This window comes from Schistocerca serialis, chromosome 5, assembly GCF_023864345.2.
Source record: "Schistocerca serialis cubense isolate TAMUIC-IGC-003099 chromosome 5, iqSchSeri2.2, whole genome shotgun sequence".
Lineage (NCBI taxonomy): Eukaryota > Metazoa > Arthropoda > Insecta > Orthoptera > Acrididae > Schistocerca > Schistocerca serialis.
This window is the reverse complement of record NC_064642.1, coordinates 33,131,231-33,153,815: the sequence shown is the minus strand read 5'-3', so window position 1 is coordinate 33,153,815 and position 22,585 is coordinate 33,131,231. Positions and strand designations below refer to the sequence as shown.

Genomic DNA, 22,585 nt, shown 5'->3' with positions numbered 1-22,585 from the left:
AAGTACTGAATTCACGAAAGCGCTAATGGGCTCGTTGCTTAGTGGCATCTATATGTTTTAAATCTTAGACTTGTCGGACCAACAAGTCGGAGCAGAAGCAATATAGTATTCAGTGAGGGCGGCTTCTTCATCGCAAGGAAAACATTATATGTAGCTACTTAATTGCAAACGTACGAGAAGGGCACTAAAGAAGAAGTTATGTTCTGCTGCATAAGAGTGGGACACCAAGTGGTCTGTTCCTTGAATGGTTCCCACAGTCTTATGAAATGATTTACGGTAAGCAGGATGACCTTGAAACAAAATGGTCGCATTAGAGTTTCCGCAGCCAAGTGCAGCATCCTTTCCTCTGTTGATATAGTATAACGCTGCAAAATCTCCATATCCGAAGTCGTCAACCACGGTGTGTGAAAGCGTAATTTATGCTCAAGGTCAGTAAGATTGCGCCACAGCGCGGAGCGCCGTCGTCCGAACACCATCGGCTGTATCCGTCACGCTCAAAAGAGTGTCCTGTGTTTAACATTTCAGATTCATTACCCGTCAATAATTATGGTTCTCACACAGGATATAAGCTAATGACACGATGCTTGTGAGGGGGGCGGGAGAGCGGGTGTTATCGTGGAAACAAAAATACTGCTTATTGTGGATAGGAGAAAAACTGTATGTTTTTTTAGAACAACAGAACGAGGTGCCTCGTTTGTTACTACAGACGAATGACGAGTGGTTTCACAAACAAAAGTGGCCGATTCCTACATACACCCCCCCCCTTTTCCCTCCTCAACGCCAAACACACACATAGTTTTACCAATTTGTCAGATACTGGCTAGTGATCCATCCTCAACTACCTCCTCGTCGAAGAGATGTGACTCTTTAAAATTCCTTCGTTTCTTCCTTTCTTTTTACTGCCAGAAGTGCAGACCAACCTGATAAGGCCCGAGTATACAGTTTTCATATTTTTTCGAGTATTCGTCGCAGCATGTTTCAGCCTGTACATGTAGATTCGAGGACGTTCGTTATCTATCGTATCAGTATTTCTCAACAGTTCATAAATACTAATTAACAGCGTTTTAATGTCTAATTATCCTGGAAATCAATACGTCAGGAAACTATCTAACGCCTGTTTGCACTCACTCCTTTCTGCACTCACCTGTAGACTCTTTCATTTTAAGACATGACAGTTTCACCAAACATTGATTCTTTTTACTGCAGTGAAATGTTATTCGATTAAAACTTTAATAACTTACATAAAACATCATTATGTTTCCTGTCAGAGTCTTCTGCCTGCTACCACCAAAGTTACAAATTACACGGCGTCTTCGGCTGGAAGATCGGTCCTCGGGATTGTTGGCATACTGAATATTGACTTTGATAAGTTACCCAGAAGTCAGCGTCGCAGTATCGATATAGATTTATATCATAAACGTAGATATTAAGTAAATTAAGAGCATAACCTAGCATGGATGCAAAATATACCGGAAGTACAGCATTGTTGGTAAGCTGATATGTGTGATGGTGGAATAATCGATATTAATAATAATAATGTGTGGCTCAGAGGACTGGTGTAAGTCTCAAATGGACGCTTCTTTGACGACTATCTTGCCCCTAATTTGCTGCAGTAAGCCTACCGGAGAAAGAGGACCTCCATTTTGACGGGGAGTGCGAACCACATGTCGTTCCTTGTGAGTCCCTGCATCATTGAGAGCAGAAGGCTATGTTAAAAGCAGACAGATATATTCGGTGGTCCGGCTAGGATTCGATCCCATCACCTTTCTGTTTCTAGATACATGCTTTATCACTAGAACAGCACGCCCGACAACATCCGGATGACAGCGCTAATAACTTTCGCCTGTATTTCTATTACCATTTGCATTTCAGAAAATCTTAACACGATTGTTTATTAACGACGCCATATATAAATCCTTCCAGTGTCTGTGTTTTGTTTCTCTTACTGTTTCTGGTGTCTTTACTGTCGCAAAACTAATTGTGCGGGATCTGCCTCGGGAAGCAAAGGCTTTATGTTACGTGTTATGTGATGCAAACATCAGGCTTATTCTCGACATTTTCCACTGGAATCCATTAGATATCGTAGGGAACTAACCAGTTTGTATGTTCAGTGTTAAATCGATGTCGGTCAGAAGATACGAGAAGGGCAGTGATTAGGTTTGTTTTAGAAACGAAGTTGCAGTAATTATCGTTTGTATGCAAACAACCAAATAGCTAAGTCGGGTCTCAAAATGACGCTCGAGGTAATCCTATACTATAAGAACTTCAAATAAGCTGATAATGTTATATCACTAGTTCCAAGGAACGGTGAAATTTAAATGTCTCTGTGGACGATTCAACCCAACAACTCAGAAAAGCAGACGTCTCTCCGAGAGTTGGTAAGTGTAATCAACCAACTGACTGGAGCAGAATATATACATAAAGATGTTCCATCACTTAATGTGAAGCTCAAGCACTCTACAATTACCTTCCATCTTGCAGCCATATATGCCACGGAGTTCTGACATTACACAGAAAAATGATTGATCGGAACAACAGACGTAAGAGAGAGGCGAATCCTTAGAAAGATGTTATTCCTTAATGGAATATGGAGGTTTCACTGACGTTGTAATTCAGAGGTCTGTTCCCACACAAAGAAACTATCCAATTTTGAGCGAAAAGGTCGGTTATGGTCATGTAAGAATATGACATTCATGTAAAATATTGCACCCTAATTGATACACCAACCGTCTGCGCTTTTACGGCCAGAATAAAAGTTCCATGCCAGCTGACTTAGGGAATCATAAAAGGGTTTAAATGCATTCTAGTTGACAGACTGTGCGCCAGGCCCCAAATAATATCTTCAGAAATGACTAATGAAGATGAAAATGCACCTTCTGGCCGAAATTAGGCAGGAGCAGTGCTATGTCAATGCCTCAAGGTTAAACAAACGCTGTACCTGGTAGGTCTATCCTAAATAAGAAGACGTAGAAGGAGAGACAAGACACCACCCGTAGATGCTGTTCAGATTTGCATTCTGTTTGGCAATACAGTTTCGCGATCGGTAAAACGCAGATTTGACAGAGAGGTTGGAATGCATATTTAAACACCATTTATAGGCGATTCTACTTTGTGTTACTATCAGACACATGATTTCCCTCCGGCTTTCAAGCTATCAGAAGAAATATTTGAGTATACGGAAAAGCCAAGTGTCAGTATTATGTCGATTGTTCATTTGCGTTGCATCTTTCGAATACCCACAAGTACGAAGTTTGGTCAAGTTTTATTACTGCACGTCTCTGAGTCTTCAAAAGTTACAAAAATAGTGAAACAAACGTCTGTAGCGTCCAAAATCAATCACGGAATAAAATTCGTGAGATAGTGACTGTTGTTAATTTCTTTTCCTATATAATTCGTTTATTGTAGTTGCCATTACTCTAGAGTATAGCATACGATGATTGAACAGCTCCGCCTGTGCTTGGAGACGTGGACGAAGGAACAGTGAGACAAGGTGGGGACGGGGGATCGCGCAGCCTTTGGCAACGTGAAATGTTAGACCAGAATAGCTGACACCGCGACCTAGCGCCTCCGTTCCCATTGGCCGTCGGTCAACGCCCGGGACCAGTGTTTTGTTGTCTTATCGCCTCTCAGGAGAACATTTAAACACGGTCCTCTTTACGATGTGTTGCATTATTCTGCTATGGATTAGACACATTACATGATTGTTGTACATAGCTATTAATCATGTTCATACAAGCGTCTGCACATGATGTTCATTCTTGCTATTTTGCATCATACAGGTGCAATCGCCTTGAGACAGATACACATCTTTAAATTTTTTTCCTGGACATGTTACGCGCAAAGCAGTAGAATTTAGATATATTGCTAGTTATTTACACCATGCTCGCCATTGATTGAGATATGGCTTTGTTTTGCGAAAGATTTGAGCTTAAGTCAGTGGAAAGATTGAAGTCTCTTTTCCTGAACCGAAATGATACTCCTGCTGCTAACTTTAATGTGAAATTACCACCAGAAGACACAAGTAAGGTAAATGAATAAAATGTGGAAGAGACTGAAATTGAAGAAACGAAAAGCGTTCACCTACTGTTTGTCGGAACGTAACATTTTAACACTACATACGTTGCAACAACACTGTTCCCAATATGCACTACTTTGCCTTGATTTCTAGCGAGTTACTAAGTTAAAATACGCCTGGAATTTGCATTGTAGTGTTTCACAGGCACTGTAGAGCATGTAAATCTCCGCGTGTAGTTTTCGAATCTTCTCTTGAAGCCTCTATGTCGAACAATGGGCTGCTTTCTACTTGGTGCCTCAATAAAAAGCAAACGAAAAGATATTTTCGTAAATCAGAGGTAGGTAGTGACACAGTATCTGACACAGTATCTTATGCATTCAGTTTACATGTGCTTTACTTGCGAAGGCTATCCTTGAGCTGGACAGGCGAACTGGAGACAATTAAGAAAGGGAGTCAGCCGTGACTGCAATACATTTCGCTGCCTCCTAGAGGATCGAAGAAGCTTTGAGGCGATGTTGAACCGAAAATATGGAGCACTATGCCGAAATCAAGAGAAATGCGTTAACATTTTGTCTTACACTACATTTGGTGAAATAAACATACAGTTGAAGAACTATAGTAATGAAACCACAGTACCGCCGAGTGAGTGATATTTATTGGTACCACGCCAAGATTCAGTAACACATTTTTAGTATCAACATGTTTATTCGGAGTTTATCTTTTGTTCGTCTCATCTGCCACGCTCATTCTTTCCGATCTCGCGCGTCCCTTTCATTGATAAAGAGCAAGGATACTTGTTGGCCAAAAGTTTAAGATTTCAGAGACACTTTCCTAGTTGACGACGTGTGTAGCGTCTCTCAAACCAACGAAGAAACTGCAATGACTGTGTAGCTAGAAAGGCGTTGACGTTCCGGACAGGAAAAATTGAGCATTGTTCTCTTGAAACACTCGAAGGACGTTGTTAATGGTCATGGAGCTGCACCTTAGAAATCTCGACAGTCGCTGTTGGAATGCTGTCACTTGCTGCAGCCGATGTTGCTAACGCTATTCAGAGTGCATTGCTTCATCGTAACTGTTCAATTATGTGGTTTAACGACCTGCAGTGTGTATAGGATCACTACAGTCTCGTAATGCTTATGTGGCTGCTACGAACCAAATATAAGTGAGTCATGTTAGTGTGTTCATGTTGCTATTGTTGCACGAGATGTCAGAGTTTGCGACAACGTTCCAGTATGTTTTTTTTATGCTAGACAAATACCAGTCGTGAGAGTACAGTGTACCAAACATTATCTAATATGATCACGAGTCATATAGATTATGTGTATTTCTGAAAGAAATCTTCTCATGAGATTATTAATATTTTTTTCTTCAGCACACGCTTGGAGCAATTTTAAAAATACACAACGAAGACCATTTCGTAGTACACCAGGGAGCATACAAATGGTTCAAATGGCTCTGAGCACTATGGGACTTAACTTCTGAGGTCATCAGTCCCCTAGAAGTTAGAACTACTTAAACCTAACTAACCTAAGGACATCACACATATACATGCCCGAGGCAGGATTCGAACCTGCGACCGTAGCGGTCGCACGGTTCCAGACTGTAGCGTCCACTACGGCCGGCACGGAGCACACATTCCTTAGTTGACCCATGTGCCGTGACCCACTGGACATCCTTAGGCCTTGGTGACATGACAACAGGTTTTGTAGTCTGTCAGGTGATATGCAGCACCGAAATATCAACTCACATCGAAGCAGAAAATCTTCCAGTACGTGAAGCGCACAGAACGATCTTTAGATTCGATAACTCGACGAGTTATCTCAATTCATAAGAACTACATAACATTTTGTCTCGCGAAGTGGTGTTGAGAGGATGGAGTCCTAAATAAATATAGACTGAATATGGCTTACAGTTCACTTGGGGAATTGAGTGGCATATTAAACTATAAATTTTGACTGTACTTATAACGAAAGTTTCTGAGGATTGTGTATTGCCAGTTGTTACGTAGTGTAGTGAGACGTGGAATGCAAGATGCTGCAGACGCGACGATAGGGGATTCGGGTTCCAATACTACTCTTCCTTATACAGGTTTTCTCTTGTGTTTTTAGGTTTCTTCAGTAGAAAGATACTATTATTTCTTCAGAAGCCACAACCGGCTCCTTGCCCGTCCGAAAGAACAGATACCATCTTCATATATGTATAGTTAAGGCTCACCGGCCGTTTGCCCATCTTCTTCTGTGCGGATGTACAAACAGTGCCCGAACTCTTACGGGATTCGGCAGTAAAGCCGCGAGTAATGAGTATAATGGGCAGAGGCTCTGTGAACATAGTGCGGGACAATAAGCTGCGAATATGCACACATTTTCAACTGTCCCCGTTGACTGATATCAACGCCTGTATGCAGCTAGGGGTATTCATTTCATTGTAATTTCATTCTAACGAGCTGCACGGTCAATGATGGTATCTGTTCTTTCGGACATGTCCTAAAGAAAGGATACCATCTCCATATATACATTCTGCTTATGTTTGCATTTGTCCTCTGTCGACGTAGGCACGTGGATGTGTTCCATAGCCCCGAGTACCTGCAGTAAACTCTGGGAGCGTCAACGTCATTGTTGTATTATGTAATTAATAAGGTTGTGTTTGAGTGAATGGTACACTGTGATACATTTTTGAATAGGTCTTTAGGAGAGGAAATGAATTACTGAATAAAAAATACAGGTTGCCGTTTGATGTCCCCCTGACGGCTAAAGAACATTTGCTTGAAACATTTTGTAATTTGCATCTGGACAAACAGTTATTTAGGGCGGTCAAGATAAATGGCACACCCTGTATACGAATAATTTACTTGCTCCTCCGGTTGGTACCCTTCTGCTGCTAATTTTCGATTGGTACGATCTGTTGTGTATATAAAAGTAATTCAAGAATAAGTCTTCTCTGCTTGATTAGTAATGTTACAGGAATTGTTCATCGTAGTGCCTATAGACAGCAATACCTTGTTCATATAAACTGAACCCTCGAGTAAACAAGACGAGTGTTCGTTGCTCGTCGGCTGCATTGCTCAAGCATCCCGTGTCGTAAAATCACTGAAAGTAGGCCTTACGAATGTGTAATATATTTTGTTGTTATTCCAACACGAATGAAATTCCGACACACGCTAAAGCATCGAAACATCTTTGCTGATCACTGTGCTAAACGTTTAACCAATGCAGTTATTGTATCAAATCTCACATGACAGTCTGTTTCGCTGATACGAGACTGAATTTAGGGCTGGGGGAATGGGGGTGGGAAAGGGGGTTGGGGAGTTGGATCGGAGCTTTGGGAGTTCTGCAAGGGCTACAGGATCACTTCGGTATGGCTCTGACTGTTAGGCACATCTTCAACGTTTCGTGTCTCACAGAAGTGTTGCTGAACATTGGAAAACGTTGCCGTGGCGTAAGTCAGTTTCGTGGGTGGAAATCTTCCTTACCGTATGTAACAATGTGGACACCTCCCGGCTGTAAATGACACTTCGTATGATGTTGACGAACGGAGAAGCGTACACAAAGAGCACCTACCATTCGCCGATTGGAGAGGTGGCGTGGTCTTCTGAACTGCACTGACAATGAAGGTTTCCTTTCACTTTCCTCACAGGATTAAGACAGAAGTTTCCGAGTAAGAAAAATAAGCTGACAAGACTCACACTTAATGTTCTCTCCAGACAGAATTTATGAATGTGATTGCTTTGCAAGCATTACAGCGTGACTTTGCTTGTATATCTGGTACGGCCCTAGCGGAGCATAACGTGCTTGGCAATGTGAAAGGTAAGTGTTACGTCGTGAGCATCTAGACGTGGCTTACGTGTTTGCAGAGAACTTGTGTGTGGTCCTGAGTGTGGTGTAACGACCTAGATGTGCCGTAAACGTCACGCAGCCCGACATTCAGCAGGTCAGCCCCCGTGGCTAGCGGCGAGGCGATGCCGTATACACGGGTCTACACTCCTATTACGACGGAGATTGTGCAGAACGTAGACGTTACGGTGGAGAGATGGGTAGCGAAAGCAGTCCTAGAATGTTTGAGTACACTATCAGTAGTGTCCTGCTTGACGTAGCACTCAGTATCGAGGTGTAACGTTGGAAAGCGAAATAAAATGTAAGCAAGGAAAAAGGTTCACTTCTGTTTACTGGGAGGAGTGCAGCTCGTCTGTAAAGAAGACAGAATATAGAACATTGGTGCGACGTATTCTTGAGGACTGCGCCAGTGTTTGGGATCCCCTACAGGTCGTATTAAACGACGATATCGAAGCAGTTCAGGGGCAGGCTGCTAGATTTGTTTCTGATACGTGCGATCAACACCTATGTATTACGAAAATGCTACGTGAACTCAAATGTGGATCCGTGGAGCGAAGAAGACGTTCTTTTCGCAAAACACGAAAACCTGCATTTTACACCTATTGCCATCAACATACATCTCGCGAAAGGACTGCGAAGACACGGAAAAATATGTCAGGACTCGTAGGTAGCATACAGACAGTCGTTTCTCCTCCTCGCTCCATTTGCGAGTGGAGAAAGAAAGGAAATGACTGGCGGAAGTACAAGATAACCTCCGCCATGCGCCGATGCTTGTGTGTAGATTTATATCAACAAATGCTTGAAAATGTTATGTATTTATTGATTAAGGAGGTGTTGGACCACTTATAGTCTTTCTTAAAGCTTGTATTTGTATCACTACAATTTGCCAACCCATCCTTCGCAGACTGAGCCATGAACGACTGCGAAGTAGAAGAGAAACAGTAATTACTTGTGTACCGTCAACTGCAACCGCAGTAGCTGAGTAATGTATGGGGCAGTTAACCGGACTAACTGATCTGCGCTGATGGCCGTATTACTATCTATCGACCACGCGTTTCAGGTTGCTTTTATCGTAGACATCGTCTAGGAACACAGAATTTTTCTCGTAGTATTTGTTCATACTACTTTAGTAATTCGTTTCGTTCATTGCTTACATAGCTGTAGAAGGTAAGCTGCTCTCTAGTAACAGTAGTAGAATATGATATGCTCGCTCAAAACATCGCTCGGACCCACACACATTCCAAACCCTTCTCCTTTCCTTTTGTAGGAACTGGACAGTCTAGACTGCAAGACTGTTTGGCCTTTTTTTTCTTCGCAAACCCCTGCTGGTATCGAAAGCATTGCAGAACACTGGCTACACGATTATTCTACATTGCTCCTTGCCATTAGCAGTTAATGTCTGAAGCTCCTATACTATTGTGGAAACGCAAGGCAATGCTAGCCACACGACTTACCTTTTAAGCAAATATACGTTCACAGGATTTTTAGATTTAAAGGAAGCGTTTGACAACCACGACTGGAATACACTCTACGAAATTGTGAAGATAGTTGGGATAAAATACAGGGATCGAATAGTTGCCTACAACCTGTACAGAAACCAGGCCAGTAACAAGAGACAAAAAACACGAAATGGAGTCAGTGACTGAGATGGGAGTGACACAGGGTTTCAGGCTATCATTCGGTCTGTACATTGACCACAAAGTGAAGGAAACAAAGGGAGGGGGATTAATATTCATGCAGAAGAAATTAAAACGTTGAAGTTTTTCGATGACATTGTAATTCTGTCGTAGATGGGAAAGGATCTAAAAGATTAGCTGAACGAAATGGATAATGTTATGTAAAGAGATTACAAGGTGGACATTAACAAAACTAGTAGCTTCAACATATCGGTGAATGAAAAATTAGCTATGTTGTTAATTACTCACCACTTTGCTCATTATTCTCCGCCAGACGTCTTGTGCCGATGTGTTAAACGGTTTATGAAACTTTACAAGAGCCTACGTTAAGAGAACATTTTGGTACATCACTTAGTATGCTGCAACGTACACTCCTGGAAATTGAAATAAGAACACCGTGAATTCATTGTCCCAGGAAGGGGAAACTTTATTGACACATTCCTGGGGTCAGATACATCACATGATCACACTGACAGAACCACAGGCACATAGACACAGGCAACAGAGCATGCACAATGTCGCCACTAGTACAGTGTATATCCACCTTTCGCAGCAATGCAGGCTGCTATTCTCCCATGGAGACGATCGTAGAGATGCTGGATGTAGTCCTGTGGAACGGCTTGCCATGCCATTTCCACCTGGCGCCTCAGTTGGACCAGCGGTCGTGCTGGACGTGCAGACCGCGTGAGACGACGCTTCATCCAGTCCCAAACATGCTCAATGGGGGACAGATCCGGAGATCTTGCTGGCCAGGGTAGTTGACTTACACCTTCTAGAGCACGTTGGGTGGCACGGGATACATGCGGACGTGCACTGTCCTGTTGGAACAGCAAGTTCCCTTGCCGGTCTAGGAATGGTAGAACGATGGGTTCGATGACGGTTTGGATGTACCGTGCACTATTCAGTGTCCCCTCGACGATCACCAGTGGTGTACGGCCAGTGTAGGAGATCGCTCCCCACACCATGATGCCGGGTGTTGGCCCTGTGTGCCTCGGTCGTATGCAGTCCTGATTGTGGCGCTCACCTGCACGGCGCCAAACACGCATACGACCATCATTGGCACCAAGGCAGAAGCGACTCTCATCGCTGAAGACGACACGTCTCCATTCGTCCCTCCATTCACGCCTGTCGCGACACCACTGGAGGCGGGCTGCACGATGTTGGGGCGTGAGCGGAAGACGGCCTAACGGTGTGCGGGACCGTAGCCCAGCTTCATGGAGACGGTTGCGAATGGTCCTCGCCGATACCCCAGGAGCAACAGTGTCCCTAATTTGCTGGGAAGTGGCGGTGCGGTCCCCTACGGCACTGCATAGGATCCTACGGTCTTGGCGTGCGTCCGTGCGTCGCTGCGGTCCGGTCCCAGGTCGACGGGCACGTGCACCTTCCGCCGACCACTGGCGACAACATCGATGTACTGTGGAGACCTCACGCCCCACGTGTTGAGGAATTCGGCGGTACGTCCACCCGGCCTCCCGCATGCCCACTATACGCCCTCGCTCAAAGTCCGTCAACTGCACATACGGTTCACGTCCACGCTGTCGCGGCATGCTACCAGTGTTAAAGACTGCGATGGAGCTCCGTATGCCACGGCAAACTGGCTGACACTGACGGCGGCGGTGCACAAATGCTGCGCAGCTAGCGCCATTCGACGGCCAACACCGCGGTTCCTGGTGTGTCCGCTGTGCCGTGCGTGTGATCATTGCTTGTACAGCCCTCTCGCAGTGTCCGGAGCAAGTATGGTGGGTCTGACACACCGGTGTCAATGTGTTCTTTTTTCCATTTCCAGGACTGTATTTAATAACGTGATGTAGATCGTCTGTCGTAAATACTGATGTATATATCACTTCCATTGTACATTAGTTACGAGCTGTACGTGCATTGATACTGAATCATTAGGGACGGGGCACTAGTTGTTGAACGAGAATGGAGTACAACCATGCAGGCTCAATCAGATGCCCCTAGCACACGGCTTTTTGCAGGCCCCATCGTTTTCAAATACCACTCGCAGGATCTTCCTATTCTCTCGCTTGCTATGTGCAAAATATTGGGCCTACAGAGAAAGTGAATGGGAACTTTTTTGCAGGAAAGTTAATGTTGTTAAATTTTGTAACAGGACAGATTTTTGCTGGAGGTCACGGTTTTCGAGTTATTCAGGAACAACACGTTTGGAGGTTACTTTTGTATGTTTTTCTGGAAAAATTCGGAAACTATGGCTTCTTAAGAAAACGCATCCCAGTACAAAATTTAACTACATTAAATTTCCTACAGGAAGATCCGGTTCATTTTTTCTGTGTGGCTGACAGTCTGTGTGTGGCGAGTGAGAGGATATGATAGTCTTGTGCATGGTATCTGAAGGCGTTGTGGGTTGCATAACACGCAGCTGCAGGGGCATTAGAATCAGCCTGTGTAACATCGGTGGAGGCCTACATAGTCAGACGCTCCTTTGAACTGGAAACTCACTAATATTTACTGAAGCGAAAACAAATTAATGCACTGTCGATGAAGATGAGGCGATTTCATATACTGGCCATAACATTATTTAGGAATTGAAGAACATTGGAGCCATTGCTGATTAGCTTGCTTCATTTCAGTGGTACGATGGAGTTTAAGACCATTGATTGTTGATTCAGTTGATTCTTTACGTTCTATAATTTTTACGTTATTTCGAGCGCCGTCTCTGTTTTCTCATGTTACTTACTTCTGTCTAATGGGGCAAAAAATTTCGCAGTGCAAGCCGGTATTTACCGGGTTGCTAGTACACTTTGTTCCCCAGCACTCGCATACTGCAGTTCAGTGCATGTCCCGATTTTTTTTAATGCGTGGAATACCTGATGTAACAGATTCGCGAGACAGTTTAGTGGCAGAGGAAGTACCAGCGAGCTTCAGGCTCTGGTTCTAAACTCTATACAGTCACGCAAAGCGATTTGCTGTGTCTTTGTCCCATCACTGCACTGACATTCGCCGAGTAGGTAGAAACGCCTTGCAGACAGCCTTGTCCAAAGGTGCAGAACCGTGTGTAGCTGGAGCAAGGGGCTCGGTGCTCTGCACAGGACGTTCTCGGCCTGTTGGCGCCCCGTCAGACTAGAGACGAACTTGACGCCAAGATATTTGACCCCTTTGCGCCATAGCAGTGGTGTGCCACGAAACCTCAACCGCATGCAAGGAGAGTGGGACTTTCCGCCACAAGAACAAATTCAGGGGCGCGCTGGTACGAACGCGATAGCTTGGTATAGCCCTTAAACATGTGTAACAGTAATGCTGACGAACCTTACTAGGAATGCACGGAAGAAATCCTACGTCGCTATCGTGGGATCCTATTGAGTAAATTTACGTAACCTGAATACCAAGAAGACTGTGTGGTCATTGCACATGCACGCTGCTACCATCGAATATATCGTGTATGTGTGATGAGAATAAAGCAAGAGAGATGTGGGCACGTACGAGTACACAGACGTGTACAAGGTCTATCCCCCCGCAATTCGGGAAGGCAGTGGGGAGTAAATAGGTAATCTTGGAACGATGTACCATATTCTATGGAAACGACTCAGTGGTCAAGGCATCCGCAGCTGTCACAGTACATTTTGTGAAGACAACTCCGCAGACAGTTGTATTCTGAACCAGTTTTATCGAGGCGCTACAGGCTTCGTGTCTTACAGCGACATCATGTTGTTGTCTATATAAACAAGAAGGAACGAACAATGACAGTGATTTAACCCCTGTACATAAACGTAATACTAGAGCCGTAAGAACATAATTATGAGCACAGACAAAAGCACAAATGTACTTACGAAGATTAAAACGCGGCCGGCCGGTGTGGCCGAGAGGTTCTAGGCGCTACAGTCTGGAACCGAGCGACCGCTACGTCGCAGGTTCGAATCCTGCCTCGGGCATGGATGTGTGTGATGTCCTTAGGCTAGTTAGGTTTGAGTAGTTCTAGGTTCTAGGGGACTGATGACCTCAGAAGTTAGGTCCCATAGTGCTCAGAGCCATTTGAACCATTAAAACACGGTAAACAGCATGGCGAACAGTATAGAAATGGTTAAGTCCCATAGTGCTCAGAGCCATTTGAACCATTAAAACACGGTAAACAGCATGGCGAACAGTATAGAAATGGCTTCAAATGGCTCTGAGCACTATGGGACTTAATTTCTGAGGTCATCAGTCCCCTAGAACTTAGAACTACTTAAACCTAAGAACATCACACACATCCATGCCCGAGGCAGGATTCGAACCTGCGACCGTAGCGGTCACGCGGTTCGAACAGTATAGAAGTCGTAGCCTTTATAGTTAAAACCATAATGTCCGTGGGCCGGATAGTTAGTGTATGAAAAGTTGGGCGAGGCTAAACATCACGTTTTTATACAATAACTATCCGGCCTGCGGACATCACAGTTTTAACTGTGAAGGTCGGGCCTTCTATATTATTCGCCATGCTGCTTACCATGTTTTAATCTTTGTAAGTACACTTTTGTTTTTATCTATTTTCATAATTAGAGGCTTATGTTTCTGGTGTCACTTTGATGTACAGGAGTTCAATCACTACCATTGCTTATTTCTTGTAGTTTTGATATGCATCTGATGATGTGGGTTGTTGTTGTTGTGATGTTCAGTCCTGAGACTGGTTTGATGCAGCTCTCCATGTTACTCTATCCTGTGCAAGCTTCTTCATCTCCCAGTACCTACTGCAACCTACATCCTTCCGAATCTGCTTAGTGTATTCATCTCTTGGTCTCCCCCTACGATTTTTACCCTCCACTCTGCCCTCCAATACTAAATTGGTGATCCCTTGATGCCTCAGAACATGTCCTACCAACCGATCCCTTCTTCTGGTCAAGTTGTGCCACAAACTTCTCCCCAATCCTGTTCAATACTTCCTCATTAGTTATGTGATCTACCCATCTAATCTTCAGCATTCTTCTGTAGCACCACATTTCGAAAGCTTCTATTCTCTTCCTGTCCAAACTATTTATCGTCCATGTTTCACTTCCATACATGGCTACACTCCATACAAATACTTTCAGAAATGACTTCCTGACACTTAAATCTATACTCGATGTTAACAAATTTCCCTTCTTCAGAAACGCTTTCCTTGCCATTGCCAGTCTACATTTTATACCCTCTCTACTTCGACCATCATCAGTTATTTTGCTCCCCAAATAGCAAAACTCCTTTACTACTTTAAGTGTCTCATTTCCTAATCTAATACCCTCAACATCACCCGACTTAATTCGACTACATTCCATGATCCTCATTTTGTTTTTGTTGATGTTCATCTTATATCCTCCTTTCAAGACACCATCCATTCCGTTCAACTACTCTTCCAAGTCCTTTGCTGTCTCTGACAGAATTACAATGTCATCGGCGAACCTCAACGTTTTTATTTCTTCTCCATGGATTTTAATACCTACTCCAAATTTTTCTTTTGTTTCCTTTACTGCTTGCTCAATATACAGATTGAATAACATTGGGGAGAGGCTACAACCCTGTCTTACAAGGGTGCAAGCCACGAAACCGGCGATGCCTTAATAAAATTGGTTCAGATTACAGTTGTGTTTTCACTACAAAAAGCATTCTCTGCGCGCTGTGGAGTATATATGCTTATAAAATGTAGACGTAGGTTTGAAAAGAGGCAAAATCGCGACCCATCGGATCACACTACACACCTCAAGTCCGGTTTTGTCCAGTTTCCGTATTGTTCTGCCATTGGGGACTGGCAGCCTTATGAGCTACTATGAGCAGCGATCTTATTACACGCATTTCGGCACTATTCTCTCGGAAACTGATTTAGACAGACCTGCATTTACTGACAGCATCATTTCCTGCAGAATTTGAAACCGATCGTCACTGGGAGGCATTGGCTCTCACCTCAAGTGGGTGTCGGTTAGGACCTCTTCATGGCCACTGTACTTAAGCCGCGGCTACACGGCTGCCGCTGGTACACCATTCCTTTAGACATGTAGGACATTCCGCGACTATACACCGACAAATCAAGCAACTTGATTCACGGTATGGTCGCCAGTACGTCCAAACACGATAGCCTCTTGCTGGCATTGTGTCATGCATTTACGTCGAGACTTATTAATGCGCAAATTCCGTACAGTCAACTGGAAGATACATACTACTTCACTGCTATAGCATACGTAAGCGGTGGAGGGTCACGTGACCACGTCGTCTACAGTGCCCCAAAGCGATCAGTGCGCTCTTGTAAGGTGACCAATATTGTTTCTCGTCAGCGTACGTCGTTCATTAATGGAAACCACCGACAGTCAGAATTGCACTCAGAATTCAGTAATAGATAATGCCCGAATTGTATTTCCTGAGTTCGATAGCGACATGCGAGACGCTTCGCTGAAATCTTTGGCGCGGCCATCGTCTTGTACTGTACCAAGGAAAATGGGCGCAGCTACAGCAGGCTCACATTCCTCAAACACAGAGACGAATGATAACAAACAGATGCTGCATCCACGGCTCAGGCGTAAAAATAAGACTCACGGCGGAACCGCCGGCGTCACACCGCGCCGCCACCGCCGCCGCCTCCACAGCCGTGGCCCGCCGTTTTTTCTTTCGCCTGCCGACTCGCCCGCGGCAACTACTTGCCTGTCACGTCTGTATACGGACGTGATTTAACCAACAAATAGTGAACGTCTAGCTTACCTACACAGGGATTTTTTATCGGTTTTCGCTTTGAGAAAGGTATATTCCCCAATAAATTTTGTATTGCCGTGCCTCTTAAACGTATATTTGCGATTTGATTGCTACTGACCTTATCAACTAGTTACCTGCGACCTTCAGTTCCAACAATCAAAGCACGGCTATCTTTACGCTGACAAGGGGAGGCCGCCAATTGTGAAATTCAGATTCGATTCATACTGCGCATAATAAAAGCTCATGGCCAGAGGTGTAATGTGGCAAAGCACCAAGATGCACTTCTCAGCCGTTGTCGAGAAAATCGACAGTTAAAAAGAACCGTTGTGGTGAAATACTCTCTACGATTAACAGATTTCTACAGCGTCGTGGTGCAGCGGTAAGCGCTCGGGTTCGTAATCCGAAAGTCGCCGGATCGAATCTCGCCGAAAGTCGCCGGATCGAATCTCACACCAAGCAACCTTCTTTTTTTTTTTTTTTAGTATTTGTTTTCTCTAATTCAAATATATATATATATAGGGTCTCTACTCTAATTCGAACGTTTGACTTACACTATACGTATTCTTTTCGGAATATCGTTTCTACGTCTTCCGTTAACTACACGTGTAAACATTATGAAGACAATTAATAACATTTGTGAAATACAACTTTGTTTGCGGAAAACTAATCATGTTCGAAGTCGCCAGTTTTTCCACGACAAACGACTTTCAACAACTTATTATATGCATAATTGTTGCAACTGATTGCCGGGAATTTTATATATATATATATATATATATATATATATATATATATATATATATATGAATTACAAAAACAAATACTAAAAAAAATTGCATGGCGCCAGAATCGATCCGGCAACTTTCGGATTACGAACCCGAGCGCTTACCGCTGCACCACGACGCTGTTGCAAATTTTAAATTGTAGAGAGTATTTCACCGCAACGGTTTCTTTTAACTGTCGATTTTCTCGACAACGGCTGAGAAGTGCATCTTGGTGCTTTGCCACATTACACCTCTGACCATGAGCTTTTATTATGCGCCGTATGAATCGAATCTGAGTTTCACAATTGGCGGCCTCCCCTTGTGAGTGCCTCTGCTAGCCTACTATGACGAGTTACTGTGTAACTTACCGGAACCCAGCGAGGTGACACAATGGTTAGCACACTGGACTCGCATTCGGGAGGACGGCGGCTCAAACCCGCGTCCGGCGATCCTGATTTAGGTTTTCCATGATTTTCGTAAATCGCTTTAGGGAAATGCCAGGGTGGTTCCTTTGAAGGGGCACGCCTGCCATACTTTCCTAATGCGATGGGACCTGATGACTTCTATGTTTGGTCTCCTTCACCGTATCAACCAACCACCGTAGTGTTGGTTGTCTACAGAAATTACTTGTCTACAGGAATTAGTTCACCTTTGTTATTTAGTATTTTACCATCACCTTCTTTCTTTCTTTTTGAAAAGTCCATGTGATGGTGACTTGCAAACAAGTTGAAATCGGCAACAATACCATTTCCGTGACGGGATGATGAAAAATATTGTATAAAAGAACTGTTTACAAGGCAGTGTACCCAGTGTCCGCCCCCGGTAGCTGGGTGGTCAGCGCGACAGAATGTCAATCCTAAAGGCCCGGTTTCTATTCCCGGCTGGGTCGGAGATTTTCTCCTCTCATGGATTGGGTGTTGTGTTGTCCTAATCATCATCATTTCATCACCATCGACGCGCAAGTCGCCGAAATGGCGTCAGATCGAAAGATCGGGAGTCCCTAGTCACACAAAAAAAAAAAAAAAAGAAAGTGTACCCAGTTATCTGTTCCTCAGTGTAAATACGTACTTACTGTCAGAAAAATCTGCGAGAAATTCGTTTAGATACTCTAACTGCGGCGAGTAATTAGCTAGTACTTCTGTAAACGAAATTATCTTGCAGATAAAGTATGTAAGCAACATGCAAGCAACGTCGTTAGCCTCTCGCATCACGGTGCAAATGAAGACAACCGACAAGTAAGGAACAGATTGTGTATTAAGCTACATGAACAAATATTGAGTGTCCGAGCTGAAGAATTTCAGGCGTATTTCTAATTTGTAGAATCGTCCACCCGGGTCATGCACGTTCTCCTTACGACGTGACATGGGGAGACACCCGAAATTCTACAAAGACTCAGTAGGTGAAATGTCTAAAGTGGTTTCATTGAAAATATCTTACAGCAGTATACGACAATGCAATGAGAAATACAAAATACACTGATGGAGACATTCATAATAAAGAAGATTTTTAAAAAATCCAACCTCAAAATATACTGCTAGCAAAAAGATGAACCACCTACAAGGGAGACTTAACAGTTTGAGTTAGTACGTGATGTTATTTCAGTGATCACAAAGTCTGCACAAATTCACAAACATCTTGGCTATATGAGCCCACTTGCCGGTTTGTCGTTACACCCCGTATGCATCCACTGAGTTGGTGTGGGAGGGGAGACTGTCATACAGCCATTCTATTCTCTAAAAAATGGTTCAAATGGCTCTGAGCACTATGGGACTTAACTACTGAGGTCATCAGTCCCCTAGAACTACTTAAACCTAACAAACCTAAGGACATCACACACATCCATGCCCGAGGCAGGATTCGAACCTGCGACCATAGCGGTCACGCGATTCCAAACTGACGCGCTTAGAACCGCACGGCCACACCGGCCGGCTTCTATTCTTTCCCAGGAAACCTGGCCCACAACTGTTGTAACTGGATGATGGTTCTGGGACAGACTCGACGACCACGCATGTTCTGTCAACCACAGATGTTGTTGATCACGTGAGCTGCTCACCACCAAGCAGACACATGCATTGTCCTGTTGAAGAATGGCACCACATTGCTGTGTGGGGGACATGTGAGGACAAAAGATGTCCGTGGTGTACTACTGTGTCCTCAGAGTTGCCTTATTCAGTCGATGGCTACGTAGCTGCAGGAGTAACACCGCTGTGAGTCTCCAAAGCATTCAAAGAATGGAGACTCTCCACAATTCGCAGCCATACTGGCTCACGATTGTCATCAGGGGTAATACAGAACCGTGATCCAACGCGGAACACAATGTGATGTCATCCATAGTCGATGCTTCCGTATAACGGCACCGTTCCAAATGCACCATTTTGGCCGGCCGGGGTGGCCGACCGGTTCTAGGCGCTTCAGTCGGGTTCGGATCCAGAATCGAGCATGGATGTGTGTGCTGTCCTTAATTTAGATAGGTTTAAGTAGTTCTAAGTTCTACGGGACTGATGACCTCAGATATTAAGTTCCATAGTGCTCAGAGCCATTTTTTGCACTATTTTGTGTTGTGGAGTTAACAGCAGCCTACGCATGGGGCGATAATTGCCTAGTTTCATTACGTGTTCTCGGATGGCGGGCATAGATGTGAAGTGTTTATGACATGGTTGGTGCAGAGTAGGGCGGTCCTCCGTTGTACTGGTCAGATGTCGTCGACGGGAACTTTTGACGACGAGTACGCCTTCCCCCAGATTCCCTAGCAGCCCTTCACCGAGCGACTACCTCAGGGCTTCACAACATACGTGCTCGCGGAGCAAGCTGTGAGCAGCAAGGCGCGGGCACGGAGCAGCGCGAGCACGCTACCCCCACTACCGGACCAGAGCGGAGAGTGGGGAAAGCCACGTGGGGCACACAACAGCTGCCGCCAGTCAATGTATATCCGCGGCCACCTGCAGGGATATCACTCACGAATTATTACTGCGACAAATGAAACAAATAAAGGAGAATGTACACGTGCCACATAATTTTATTAGCTTAGTGTATACCTCTACATTCGCATTAATTTGTGAACTGTTACACAATAAAAGGTGTCACTGAAGTGTGGGATTCTCGGTTATCTTGTACTTTTTGCCCTTTACAATTGCGTCTATGTTCGGAGTAATAGTTCTTGTGTATTTTAGGCGCAGCGTGCAGTTTAATTTCGATGAGACAATGCGTTTCTCAGGCGCATGTTGTTACATTTCATTGCAGAGAACAGTTGTTCACAAATATATGTGGAACCGAACATTAATATTATTGTAGCTGCCAGTTTGTGCAAACGAGGAAATCTACCCTGAGGGAAATGTCTGTAGAATTCCAAAATGTTTTTCTTGTTTTGAAATTTGTCTCTGTATTCTCTGTCACACTGCAGGTCAATAATTTCTTGCTGCGGCTCAGGACGAATCTCTTAAATATTCGCTGAATATGGAGAGAACAGATCAAAATCACTGTCTAGTGCTGTCAGACCTTGAAAGCGCTGATCAACTAAACTATGTGAACAACGTTCACAGTCTTTGTGAACATCTTGCACGGATGATAATTTAGGAAAATGAGCTAGGTCTCCTGTTTCCAGCTGACCCACCCAAAGTATCAATTTCATTTTAAAAGCTCGTATTCGATCTATGAAATGAGTAATTAGCAGATCTTTACCTTGTAGTAAAATGTTCAAAGCATTCAGATGGCTAGTTAAATCCGCTAAGAACGTGAGATCACATTCAAACGTGCGCGCGCATTTCCCCTCCCTCCCCCCCCCCCCCCCTCCGCGACCTTGCACCTGCTCGCGAGCACGTGCCTGAGCAGACGCGAGTACTCGCGCTCAAAACCGGCCAGTTGTTAAGCCCTGGACTACCTGAATGCGACACAAATCTGGCTATTGCACGATTATCTGCAACTGTTGTGTTCTAGACTGTATGGACCAAGTCTCGTGTAATGTGTGTGCTGTGGCTGAGTAGTGCGCTGCTCTGCGTTGCAGGACGCGCGGGGACGAGGAGGTGCCGAGCGGCGGCCGGTTCCGCGTGTCGGAGAACAACAACACGGTGCTGCTGTCGGTGGAGGGCGTGTCGGCGGCGGACGCCGGCCGCTACTCGCTGCTGGCCAAGAACGCGGCCGGCGAGGCGCGCGCGGCGCTGGAGCTGCGCGTGGGCCGCGACGCCCCCTGCTTCCTGCGCCGCCTCTCCGACCTGGCCGTCAAGGTCGGCACGCGCACGCGCTTCCTCGTCGAGCTCAAGGCGCCGCACGACGTCAAGGTAAGGTGCGCGGCGCCCAGCTACTGTCCACTCCCACTGATGTGACCACCTGTCAAAAGCCCCCATAACCACCTCTTCCAGCGCGAGACGTGCAAGAAGGGAGTCAAATGGTTCAAATGGCTCTGAGCACTATGGGACTTAACATCTATGGTCATCAGTCCCCTAGAACTTAGAACTACTTAAACCTAACTAACCTAAGGACATCACACAACACCCAGCCATCACGAGGCAGAGAAAATCCCTGACCCGGCCGGGAATCGAACCCGGGAACCCGGGCGTGGGAAGTGAGAACGCTACCGCACGACCACGAGATGAGGGCAGAAGGGAGTCAGTGAGGTTCAAGAAGGTACTGAAACTCCTGGTTAAATCCGCAGGACATAACAGGCAGTTGGAATTGTGGAAAGGGGCCCAAAATGAGCTGCTGTCATACTCGAACACATATAACTTTATTTAGTTGCCCAAACATCACAGCGCAGATTTCCGAGCTTAACTATCGACTGAATATATCACACAATCTTATGGCTTAATGGCACAACCTCTTTAATTTTTAAAACCGCTGAAGGCCCATGATTTAAAACACAACTACAATAAACTTTCAAAAGCCAGAAAGTGCAAGGTTTTATCCTTAAATAATACTTCAAATGAGGCTGAAGGCCCAAAGAATGTAAGACTTGACAAGTGTTAAGGCGCTCGGTCCGGAACCGCGGGACTGCTAGGGTCGCAGGTTCGAATCCTGCCTCGGGTATGGATGTGTGTGATGTCCTTAGGTTAGTTAGGTTTAAGTGGTTCTGAGTTCTAGGGGACTGATGACCAAAGATGTTAAGTCCCATAGTGCTCAGAGCCATTTGAACCATTTTGAACTTGACAAGTAAGGAATTTTAATTTTAAAATGGCTGAAGACCCATGAGTTACAAACACAACTCCAATAAACTTTCAAACGTAGAAGGCCCAAGCTTTGTAGGCAACGGCCTTGCCGCAGTGGATACACCGGTTCCCGTGAGATCACCGAAGTTAAGCGCTGTCGGGCGTGGTCGGCACTTGGATGGCTGACCATGCAGGCCGCCATGCGCTGTTGCCGTTTTTCGGGGTGCACTCAGCCTCGTGATGCCAATTGAGGAGCTACTCGACTGAACAGCAGCGGCATCGGTCAAGAATACCATCATAACGACCAGCAGAGCGGTGGTGCTGTCCCGACGCCCCTCCTATCCACATCCTCCACTGAGGATGACACGGCGGTCGGATGGTCCCGGTACGCCGCTCGTGGCCTGCCGACGGAGAAAGCCCAAGCTTTATCCTTAAATAATTTTTAAAAAAGGAGGCGGAAGGCCCAAACAATCTAAGACTTGACAAGTAAGAAACTTTCAATTTTAAAACGGCTGAA

At 44.9% G+C, this 22,585-nt stretch overlaps 1 protein-coding gene and 1 pseudogene across 1 annotated transcript in view; both read left to right on the top strand.

Moving 5' to 3' along the window:
- The window catches only part of LOC126481726 (muscle M-line assembly protein unc-89-like), a 1,115,867-nt gene that overhangs the window by 64,099 nt on the left and 1,029,183 nt on the right, over positions 1-22,585 (top strand). Inside the window, exon 2 of the mRNA XM_050105679.1 lies at positions 20,931-21,204. Coding sequence (XP_049961636.1) covers positions 20,931-21,204 — 274 coding nt within the window. The remainder of the gene's footprint in view (positions 1-20,930; positions 21,205-22,585) is intronic.
- Positions 22,165-22,282, top strand: LOC126482921 (5S ribosomal RNA; annotated as a pseudogene).